The following is a 12211-nucleotide window of genomic DNA, read 5'->3' on the forward strand; positions in this document are numbered from 1 at the left end:
CCTCCCTCAAATTTTATAGACCTGATGTTTTGAGAGATGCTCTTTCATTAATAAAAAAACACTTTTTGGGGGGAGGGGAAGGAAAAGATGTGCTTATTTCATTTCCTTTTCATTACCAGTTAGCTTCATATTTTAAGATCCCTCCAGGCACAAATTCCTAAGTAGTCATCAGGTAGTATGGAAAAATGCTGTGTGGTTAGACAAAGGGAAAATACTTGTATTTTCCCTGGCATCAAGTGTGTGCTCAGTGCAGGAGCTAGTAACGTGGACAGGGCTAGGAACCTGGCGACTTGACCGAAGTCCTTACTGAGTGGGCACATGCAGATACGACTTGTCATATATGGTGGTTTGGTTTTACACAAGCTGTGAGGCCCTGTTGAGAGGCCCCCACCCCGGTGCAGCCTTCCCTGCTTTGAAATGAAGCTTGTGGCTCCTCCCACCACTCCACAGGCTCTCGTCCTGGATGCACTTCGTTGTTCATTATATGCCAGCTCTCTTCATCAGCTCATTGGGGACAAGCTCTGTGTCCCATTCTGTCTTGGCAACGCCTCCCTGGGGGCACCCTCAGCCCCCAAGTCCCCCGGCACTGTTCTCTGGGCCCTGCGTAGAGCTTCCCACAAGCCCGCAGGGCATGCTTTGGTACACATAGGTTGAAATGACAATCAGATTTTTAGCGCCTCTTGCGGGTTACCACTTTCCGCCCAGGTTAGAGGTATGTGCATCCGTTTTATTTTCCTGTTAGGTCAGAGGTTGGCAAACTTTCTCTGCGAGGGCTGCGTGGGAAACGCTGCGGGCTTTGTGGCCCATATGGTCTGTGTCCGTAGCAAGTACTGAAATCTTCTGTTAGGAGCACCCAGGCAAGGTCACCTGGGTGGCTCAGTGGGTTAAAGCCTCTGCCTTTGCCTCAGGTCATGATCCCAGAGTCTTGGGATCAAGCCCCACATTGGGATCTCTGCTCAGTGGGGAGCCTGCTCCCCTCAAACCCCCGCCACCTGCCTCTCTGCATACTTGTGATCCCTCTCTCTCTCTGTCAAATAAATAAAAATCTTTAAAAAAAAAAAAAAAAGGCACCCAGGCAGCCACAGATGGTGTGCAAACAAGCAGGGGACGCCTGGCCTCTAGGACATTCACAGAAACAGGCAGTTCACCCTTAATGTGCTGATCCCCAAACCAGATTGTCAGCTTCTGAAGAGGCAGGTCTCAGTCTTATCTGCCTTGTGCGTGGCAGAGGGCCACGTGAGAGTGGGAGCTCAGGGACTGGGAATGCTTATATAGGGATACTTCAGTGAAACAAGGCTGAAGCTTGAGCAGCACATTTGTAGACAACTGACCCAGCAACTCCACTCCCAGGCACACCCCCAACAGAAATGACTGCCTGTGGTCACGCAGAGCCACGCACCGGCCTGGCCCCAGCAGCAGCATTTGCGGTAACCTCAGACAGGAACTATCCCCTTGCCAATCAGCAGAACAACTGGAAAAAATGGTGCTATATTCATATGCTCTGAGCGTGGGGTGTGCTACGCAACTCATGGGTCCCTGAACTCTACCTCTGAAACCAATACCGCACTATATGTTAGTTAATTGTTTCAGTAAGATAAAATTTAAAATCGAATGCAGCAGTGAAAATAAAGGTGCTCTAGGTAGAAATACAGCTCAGCCTCACAAACACGATGTTGAATTGAGAAAAAGATGGACATAGGATTGCATACGAGCCTGTTCATGGCTCGAATGGAAAGACAGGTGAAGCAAATCTGGGTTGTGAGTACTTTGGTGAGGGTGGGGACTGGGAGGGGTGAGAGGCGGCTTCTGGGGCACTGGTTAGGTTCCGTTTCTCAGTCAGGGTGCTGGTTCCAAGGGTGTGTTCCGTTGTGAGTACGTTGTGAGTACACCAAGCCATTGTGAGTACACCAAGCCGTACACTTAGGACCTGCATACATTTCCATGTGAATGGTATAATTTAATCAGGCATTCGGTTTAAGGCGGGGGGGGGGGGGGGGGCAGTTTGTCCAAACAGTATCTAGCAGAGCCTTCAGCCAGCCATTTTAATCCTCTGGCTGATGCTCCCCAGCTCCTGCTTCCTGCTAACCCCAGACCTGGGCCCTTGGTCCTATAAACAGGAGCATTGAAGCCTGGTGCCTTCTTTGCCTCTGGCCATCAGGGCGCAAGGGTAGAAGCTGGGGCTGCGTGGGAACCGGTGGAGCGTTCTGAGGGTGGGCCAGGTGGCCCTGTGTGTCCCCCCCCTGCTCTCCCCCACCTTCTGGCAGCCTAGATCTGTGGCAGGCATGTGACAGGTGTCCTGGGGCTTCCCTGTCTCCTTCACAGAACATTGTAGCAGTGGGAGCCGGGTTCTGTGACGGCCTCCACAGCGGGGACAACACCAAAGCTGCCGTCATCCGCCTGGGGCTCATGGAAATGATCGCCTTCGCCAGGATCTTCTGCAAGGGCCAGGTGTCCACGGCCACCTTCCTGGAGAGCTGCGGCGTGGCTGACCTCATCACCACCTGCTACGGAGGCCGGAACCGCAGGGTGGCTGAGGCGTTTGCCAAAACCGGGAAGGTAGCCCCTGGCTTGTCCTCCCCTGGCACGTGCACCCTCACTGAGACCCCTGGGCTGGGGCGAGCTGCGGTCCCCTGGAGGCAGAGGCAGGCGTTTGTCGTTTGCTGGGCGTATCCCACTGCCACTAGGCTGCTTTGGCTTTAAAGTACCTTTGCCTGAGTCCTTCAGCTTGCATGTCTCTCCATGGCTTGTGCGGAGGGAGGATGCCAGCTCCCCTCTGCAGCGCTCCTCTTGAAGTAAGAGATTCTCTGGTCTTTTTTTCCTGAAGACTTACTTATTTGTGAGACGGAGAGAGCACGTGCACATGTGTGCATGGTGGGGTGGGGGGAGAAAGGCAAGCACACTCTGCCCTCGGCACGGAGCCCAACATGGGCGCTCCATCTCATGACCTGGAGATCATGACCTGAGCCGGAACCAAGAGCCAGACACAGAACTGACTGCACCACCCAGGCACCAGACTCTCTAGTCTTTACAGCAGCGATTTCTGCTTGATTTTAAGACCATCGAAGAATTGGAGAAGGAGATGCTGAACGGACAGAAGCTCCAAGGACCGCAGACATCCGCTGAAGTATACCGGATCCTGAAACAGAAGGGGCTGGTTGACAAGTAAGTCCCCCCTGCCCTGCCCCCGCTGTCCCTGGGACCAGAGGGCAGCCACCTCCTGCTTCCCTCATGACCACCATCCCAGTCCGTGCACTTGGGCACAGCTGTGTGCAGAACTCCGCTCAAATAGTTCCGCCTTTGTGTGATGTGAACATCTGTGGCAGGAAACCTCTTCCTGCCCTGAAAATGAGTGTTGACACAGAACCAGCCTCAGCTTCGGGGAGAGGAACTCAGTTCCCCTTTCTTTTGAGAGAGAGAAAGCACACGCACTTACGAGAGCACGCATGGGGTAGGGGAATGGGGGGGGGCAGGGAAGGGGGAGAGAAAGAATCTTAAGCAGGCCCCATGCCCAGTGCAGAGCCTGACACAGGGCTCAATCCCACCACCCTGAGATCAGGACCTGAGCTGAAACCAAGAGCTGGACATTTAACTGACTGAGCCGCCCAGGTTCCCCAAGAAGAACTTAGTCTTGTAAAGCAGGTTACAAAACACGAAGGTTGAGGTTCTGGTTTATCCTGCAGGGTGTTCGGTAAGAACTGCATGTCATAAGTCTTGAACTCAGAACAGAAGAGGACCCTGTTGTTTGTTATAAAAAGATACAGTCTTGTTAATAAAAGGTCAGACAGTTCAGAAAAGAAGAAACGTGCAAGGTAGCCCAGAATGCTCCCACTAGAAGCGACCTGTGTTCAGGTTTGCCCAGGAACTTGGCAGTGTCTGTGTCCCGTGGATGAACGGGTGGGTGCCTCTAGCCTCCACTGCCTTCCGGGATGGTCATTTGCTAAAGGTGGGCCTGGGACAGCCTGATCAACTGCCCGACTGAGGGAGTAAACCCTGTCGCCCCGCCAAGCCCCCAGCCTCTCTGCAGCTGCCCTGTGGCCCTTTATCTTGCTTATTTTTGCTGAGCCGCCTTCCATAACCACGAGGCCGGCGACACCATCTAGTAACTGCTGCGCAACATATTCTGCGTACCCTCCTCTTTTCAGGAGGGAGGGAGAGGTTTGCTTGCCTGGGAGAGGAGGGGGCTGGGCGGCTGTGTGGACGCTGCCAGGTGTGGTCAGTCCAGGGCACACACTTCCCCCCTGAGCCAGTGATGGTTAGAGACGTGGCTGCTGGTTCTCTGGCGTGTCTCCTTCCTCCTCTTCGGCTCAGTCCAGATGTCTGCTGGTCCCGACCACCCACCTTTACCTCCCCTACATCCAGCTCTCCTCTCCTCTGCACGAGTACACACTGGTGAGCTGTAGAGTTCCCTATAGAAAGTTGAAAAGGAAGGAGGACAGGACATTCGTCTTCCTTCTTTAATTTGCACTTTATCTTTCTGAAATAGCTTTCAAAACCAGCCAGGCAGAGATGGAAGGCATAAACAGGCCTCCAGAGGAGGAGAATTACCTGTAAATTGTGGCTAAAAGGAAAACACCTCTGATGGGCCTGGTGTTCCTTCCATACTTAAGGGCAAACAGTGGAGTGCTTGTCTGTGGTGGGGCGACTTTACTGAACCTTAAATATTTATCAGTTTTCTAAAGTCTTAAGAAAACATTTGGGTGTTTGTGGATGCTGATGATCTCCTAATCACGGTTTTCAAGTGCCATCTGTCTGCTGCCGTGGGGCATATTTGATAATGGACGAGTCTGTCTCCATCGTGGAACTTGGGGAGGCTATGGATTGGAACTGGTGTTCTGGAATCAGTACCTGTGCCTGTTTTAGAAAAGCAGGTGTAATCAAGCAGGTGAACCTCGGCTCTGAGCAGATGCCCCTCCTCCGTCGCGTCCCATTTTCTTTCTCTTGATTAGAAATGGAACAGGCTGTGCCTGTGCTTAATGAGGTCACTGCCGGGTTGGAGGGAACACCTCACTTCCCACAGGCTGAGGCGCAGAGTTCTGGGGGGCTCTCCCCCTGCACTCACCTCCTAGAGCTGCTTAGCCAAGTTCTGCCATTCTCCCTTGCTCTTTTTCCCTTTGTCACTCCAATACTCCGATCTCCTCTCTTCCCACCCCGCCCCCATGGCCATGAAAAGTGCAGTGAACCGGAGGGCAATGTTCCAGCCACCTGGGGGCTTCCTAGCCATGTGGTCTGGGTCAGGTCATATTTTTATCTGTGCCCTAGTTTTTTCTCTACCCACCAAATCAAACCAGCAAACCTGATGATTGCCTTCTACCTCGAGTCTTCTGATTCACTCCTGCTCATCCGGAATGGGTCCTTAGGTTGGCATGTAGGATAGTGCCTCTCAGTTCTGTGCCCCTGGAACTTTCTGTCACTGTCCTGGGACGCCCTACAACCCCTCCTTCAGCTGAAGCAGACCTCCCTTTGTCCCAGTACCCTCTTCTCAGAGGCTTTTGTGCATGTCTGCCCTCCTGCTGTTTGGCCTGCCTAGATGGCCCCCCCTTAATAGGCGTGTCAGCCCTGACTACCCTTGAGGTGACTGGGTCTGTCCTCAGACCCCCCTTCATCCACCTCCTCCAGACGCAGATAACTCTCCCAGCTTTGAACATCCTGTTTACAGGAGTGGTTGGCAAACTTCTGTAAAGAACTGCATAATAAATATTTCGTCTTTGCAGCCCACATACAACTCTCTGGTGTATATTCTTTTTTTTTTTTTCTCCCTTATATGGCCCTTGAAACATACAAGAATTGTCCTTAGCTTGCAGGCAGCGCAGAACAGGCCACAGGCCAGGTTGGCTTCTTAAGCTGTGGCTTGCGAACCCCAGGTATAGAGCATCCTGCTGCTCAGGAGCTGTGGGCTTCTTATGTAAATGTGCAATTTACTTAAAGTCTGCTAGATTTGGGCAGGCGTGGGGGGAGAGGGGCACATGGCTCCTGTTTGAAAAAAAGGAAATTCGAATCTTAGTAAAAGGCATCCAGTGAAAAGTTAACTCTGGAGCCCCACCTTCACTGCAGGCAGCTTTCTGAGTTTTTAGCATATCCTTCCATTTAGGGGATGGGTGCTGTGCTCCACGTTCCGCTCTGCTTTCCTTTGTTGGAGGATAGGGTTTGAAGAATGTGCCATATTGGCACCCGTAGATCTCTCACGTAATGGCTGCAGAACATTCCACAGTGTGGGAGAACCACAGTTTATTTAAACAGTCTCCTCCTAATAGATAGGCACATCGTCTGGGCTTCTCTGCTGTTCGGAAATTTGCTTTATTACATTTCCTTGTGCATGCCTCTTTAGGGGCATGTGTGAGTATCGGGTGTTTGCATTCGTTCACCGGGGCAACCACAACAAAATACCACAGACCAAGAGGCTTACACGGCAGAAATTTCCTTCTCACAGTTCTAGAGTCTGGGAGGCTAAGATCAAAGGGTCAGCACGTGCCTTCTCATGAGGCTCTCTTCTTGGCTTGTTAATGGCCGTCTTTCCCCTGGGTCTTCATGTGGTCTTCCTCTGTTCTGTGTGAGTCCTAATCTCCTTGCCTCATAAGGACGCCAGCCATATTGGTTTGGGGCCCACACTTTATGAACCCCTTTTAACGTAATTACCTTTTTAAGGGCCATAGGTCCAAATACAAGTCCTGGGGGTTAGGACTTCATTGGGTGAATTGGGATCTGGGGGCACTCCTCAGCCCAGAACCGTCTTGTAACCTTCCTGAGGGCTGGGACCTTGCTGATAATACTCCATACCCTGCACCTGGTTGAAGACTGACACATCTGAAGTCCTCGGTGTCCATAATTGACTGGCCTGTGCCAATATTTTTCAATGAAATAATTGTCTTTCACCCTCCTTTCACCTCTAACCTCATTTAGAAAGTTCCCCAAACTGATCTAACTGGCCTTACAGCATTTTATGTTATAGAAAATAACATTTAGATGGGCAGTGCTTGAATCTTGGCTTCAGAGTTAGAAACTGTGCCTCAGTTTCCTTATCTATGAAATGGGGATAGTGTTACCCATCTCACAGGGTGGTTGTGAAAAATAAACAAGTAACTTGTCCATAAGATCCCCCCCCATCACACACACACACATACTCCAAATCTCTTGTTAGCATCCCATCTACACACTTTGAAAGTTGGGAGCATTTCTGGCTGCAAGAGCAATGCCCAGTTTAAAAAGCCTCAAACAGTAGGGTTATTTTTTTCATGAAACAAGGATTCTGGAGGTGGACATTATTGGTGTTGATGCAGTGCCTCTCAGTAATCCTGTCAGTCTTCCCTCAAAACCTCAAGATGGCTGCAGCAGCTCCATGCATCACATACACAGCTTCACTCAGTGACATGGAGCAGGTGCAGTCTGGGGAAGGAGAATTTTCTTCCAGGGCCTCTCAAGGAGAAGACTATTTTCTGCAGCAGAAGTATTGGGTCTTACTCTCTAGAATTTGCTTCCTTGGCTAATTCTAGGAGAAAGTAAGGCTGGGAAATGCAGCGTTAGGCTGTTTGCAGTGTTGGTAAAGAGTGAAGGGATTTGGGAACAGCTTAGGGTGGCCCTTCATCACCTGCCACCCTGCTCTGGGAAGACACAAATTGTTCTGATCATGGGATCAGGAAAACTAAGCCATGGAAAGATGAAGGGGCTAAAATCTGTGGGCTCTAACTCCCATTCCCAGTGTTCATTCAACAGTATTCGCTGAGCACCTGCTCGCAATCTGTGCACTGTGCCAGAAGTGAATAAAACACTTGGGGCCCTGACCTCCCAAGAGCTTGCTAGGACCTAGGGGCTGTCTTGTGGCTATGTGTATAAACTGTCACTTAACTGCACACTTGCCACATGACAAGTGTTCTATTCTGCAGGTTACCTGTAAGTCACTTCATACAGTAGGCTTTAACACAACATGTCATGCCCAATTGAAAATTGCCCAGAGCAGACAGACTGTGGATTTGACTGCCTACCTGACTCAAAAAAAAAAAAAAAAAAAAACCAAAAACCAAAAACCAAAACATTCTGTACCTTATAAAACCCACAGTGATAGACATATGACCTAACAGGGCTGTTTGCCATTCGTAAGTTAAGTTGTCATTATAGGATTCCAGCTAGTTAATTTTCAGAATGGCCTTTAAGACTCTATTGATCTTGTCAAGCTTACTTTGGGCTCGCGCACGCGCGCGCATGTGTGTGTGTGTGTGTTTAGAAGCCTGATTGAAATTAACTTTGTTATTTCCATAGTGATACCTGCTGTTTAAAATACTTGCTGAGCCAGCTGGACCCTGGGATAATGCTGTCCTTTCTCACGGTGGATTATTGGCCCACACCTTTGTACCCTCAGCCATTTCAAACTTTTCATTTATATCCATGTTCACAGCCTGGAAGAAAAGGCAAAATAAACCCAGCTTCCATCTTGAGATCAGTGCTTTGCTAATTGTGGGTGCCCACGTTGATTCTTGGAGGAATGTTCCAGACCGGAACTATTTATGGTGATACGTGGGCTGCCTCATTCTTTATCCTTGGATGATCCCTTTTGGAGGAGGGAGAACGATACCTCCTTGCAATTTTTTATTCTCCAGTCTCTTAAATTATTGACAGAAGCTTGGACTCATTCCAGACTTGCCCAAGAGCCGGAGCTACAGCTCTTCATGTGAATGGCCGCAGATGGCCCTGCAAGGATTACCGTGGGACTTGTTTGGAGATTGTCTACACCAAACAAGTAGGCAGAGGACGGTCTGGGTCATAGCAACATCTTACAACCACCGTGCAGAGGCTCTCTGCCCACCAAATGATAGAGGAATATAATAGATGGCGTTCACTTTGTTGTCCAAAGTAGCACACGCATCTGTAATCTGTTAGGGAAGAGAGGAAGGCTCATTTGTTCTGGTAAACCAGATGGCTCAACTTGCCTTTGTTCACGTTTCCTCCCAACCAGGTTCCCGTTGTTTACGGCAGTGTATCAGATCTGCTATGAAGGCAAACCCGTTCAAGAGATGTTGTCCTGTCTCCAGAGCCACCCAGAGCACGTCTAAAGTGGATGGTGCAGCGTTGTGGAGAACGTGTTGCCTTTCTGATCAGTCTTTTTTGGTCAGATGGAAACTGGGACTGGGCAACACGATGTTTGCTTGACCATGATCCCATCATGGGTGAGGATGAATTTTTACCAGTTAATTTTTGAATTGCAAGACGCAGTTCACTGGCTGAGATGTGGTAGGCAACAAATAGACACATGTATGAATGTGTGAGTCTGTGTTCATTTCTCATGCTGTGGATATTTCTATGAACCAAAATTAAAGGTCCTTTTTAAAAATTACTTTTTGAATTTTCCCACCACGATAGCTTAGAAGATGGGAATGATCTCAGCTAAATTTTTTACATCCAATCCATATGCATTTGAGTGAAGGGATTTTATTTTTTCCTCATTCTCTTGAAGTTAAAACTGAACCAGCATTTCCAGGGTAGAACGGAGGAGTGAGTGTGTTCAAAGATCAACATACTGTAACTTAAACTCTATCTCAAAGCCAGCATAATTAACTACTTTGATTGTGGGTTGATCTTTTTTTTTAACAATTAGAGATTTTTAATTGGGTGATCCACTTATGTATCTTCCTCTTCGCAGTTTTCTGCATTTTTAGCCTCTTTCCTCATTTGCTGCCAGAATGTGCTTTCGTATAGAGGCTCAGCAGTGGCAGAAGGCAGAAAACGCATCTAGGCTTTTCCTGCTGTGACTGACACATTCTACTGATTAATGACCCTTGTGTGATGCTTTTTCTTGGGTAGTCCTTTTGTGCAAACATTTCCTCTGAGCCTCACAGATCCACTGAGATGGGACTCCCATGATTCCTCTTTCGAGTTGCAGTCATGGTACCTGGTCACCTGGCAAGTAGGGGGAGAGCTGAGATTGAAGTCGTGTTCCTCCACCCTACCGCGGTGCCCAGACCTCAGGCATCACCACGCTGATCCGATCTCCCATGATCCGATGGGTCATGGGAAATGCCATGTGCAGCCTTTCCTGAGACTCGAACAGGGCTTCATGCCACTGAGACTGGCGTGGGCCATTGTCTAGACGGCTGCCGCTTAGTGTCGTCCTCACTCCATCAGCTTCCCTTAGAGTCTCAGAAATGCAGGTTTCCAGGTCCCATCCCAGGCTTCTCAACTGGGGTGAGGTATCTGTCTATACTTCAATATGCCTTCCCTGTGTTTCTGATGGTCACTACAACTTGAGAACCACTACTTCAGAAAGTCTGCTCAGATTGGCATTTCTCAAACCATGTCCCATAGGACATGAGTGTCCTTGGATCCCATGGTGGTCGGGGTGTTCTCCGGCAAGATCAAGTCCATTTGGAAAAAGCTGCCTCTGCACACCCCTCTTGAAGGCTTAGAATGTGTGTTAGTATGTCCGTAGAACTATCTGGCAAGTTCCAAACACTGTAGACGACCAAGGTTTCTTTGAGAATCTTGCCGAGTCTTTAAGGGAACACTGTTCTAGGCCGTGGTGACCTGAGGACGGCCCAGGTATACCCTTCACTCCTCGCAGAAATGAGGATGAATGACTACCCACCTGTGGCATTGTTAGCTCTGAACTTTCACAGTTCAGGCCTAGAATGAATCTTCGATGAAGCTTTAAGGTGACACGGTCAAGTACAACCAAGTGGAGGTCAGCCTCGCTGAAACGCACATTATGTCGAATAAGTGCTATTAATTCTACAATTAGAATGGGAATTACTGTATCTTCTTAAATGAGATTGATTTCAGGATAGCATTATAGTTATCTTACATAGCACTTGGAAAGTGTTAAGGGAACGTATGAATGTCACTTACATATTCATGGATTTTCAGTCACTTTGTGAGATTTTGACTTTTTTTTTTTTTAGTTTTCCAGTTGGGACTTTTTTTTCCTTCTATACCTGAAATGATTATAGAAAAGATTTTTGTGGGAATTTTAAAAACTCAATCCAGAACATACGGGGGTAATTTAAATCCTCATACACTGAAGTCTATGAAAGCACACAAAATCTACAAATTTCACTGATCTTTCATGCCACTCTTAAGTTAATCAATTTTTGCTTATCTCATGATTAATCTTTTTAAAAATTTGTACATAGATAATAAAGTGTTACTTTTTAAGATACTTAAAGGGCTGTAAGCTAATTGTGTCTATTAAGTAGGGTAACTAGATGTGAGGACGTAGGATTTTGTTTTCCATACGATGTCATCTGCATTCAGCTTCCTGCTCTAGGTTTCCTACTTGTTTTTTCTTCATGAGTGTTCTCTTGCTGATCTGAAGTCTGCCGACTGTACCTCTTGAACGTAACTTCTGATATTCTGCACATTAATGGAAAATGGCAAATTTTATGAGTTTGTGCTCTGCTGACTGTAGATATTTATTACTCTCTGAATTATCTATTTTTGTAACCACCTGTGGTCCATCGTTTGATTTTAATTCTTATTTCTTACTAATTATGGTAAAAGGGAGGGAGACATCTAGAGGAAAAGCTTAATTTGTACTAGTTCAGCCAATCTGTGAATGTAAAAACTTCACTGTTGCCTTGCTATAATCCAGCCTACTATAATGTGGAACAAGTATCTGTCTTGACATCCATCCTAGCAGGTGGAGTTGAGCTAAACAACTGGTCTTTCATTTAACTCTTAAAACCTGGCCCCATGGCATTGGCCCACAGAGTGATGAGGTGCCCGTGTACGAAGGGATCTTTTTGTTTTTCCACCACTTCCAATCTAAGAGCCTTTTACTCACATGTGTACTTATCTGTTTACAGACTGTAGATGGATATAATTTAAAATCTTGATTTAATAAACCTCTAATGCCCCAAACCTGTGCTGCTGGCTCTTTTTTTCTGGCTTAGTTAAGAGCTTTATTTATCTAGGTCAGCTGCTTTTTTGCCTGAATTGTGTTGCATTAACAGTAATAGAAAAGTAATTTTTATTTATTTTTTTTAAAGATTTTTATTTATTTATTTGACACAGAGAGAGAGAGAGAGATCACAAGTAGGCAGAGCAGCAGGCAGAGAGAGAGGGGGAAGCAGACTCCCCGCTGAGCAGAGAGTCCGATATGGGGCTCGATCCCAGGACCCTGAGATCATGACCCGAGCTGAAGGCAGAGGCTTAACCCACTGAGCCACCCAGGCACCCTAGAAAAGTAATTTTTAAAAGAAGGTTTCCTCTCTAATCCCACTCCTCAAGC

The 12211-nt window shown here is 47.9% G+C and overlaps 1 protein-coding gene across 1 annotated transcript in view; it reads left to right on the forward strand.

Moving 5' to 3' along the window:
- GPD1L (glycerol-3-phosphate dehydrogenase 1 like) overlaps positions 1-11841 on the forward strand; it is a 62208-nt gene extending 50367 nt beyond the window's left edge. The window contains exons 6-8 of the mRNA XM_082724240.1: positions 2323-2556; positions 3056-3162; positions 8945-11841. Coding sequence (XP_082580366.1) covers positions 2323-2556; positions 3056-3162; positions 8945-9041 — 438 coding nt within the window. The 3' untranslated portion in view covers positions 9042-11841. The remainder of the gene's footprint in view (positions 1-2322; positions 2557-3055; positions 3163-8944) is intronic.
- Positions 11842-12211: the final 370 nt, after the last annotated feature.

The sequence above is a fragment of the Mustela nivalis genome, assembly GCF_964662115.1.
Source record: "Mustela nivalis genome assembly, chromosome: 1".
Classification (NCBI taxonomy): Eukaryota; Metazoa; Chordata; class Mammalia; order Carnivora; family Mustelidae; genus Mustela; species Mustela nivalis.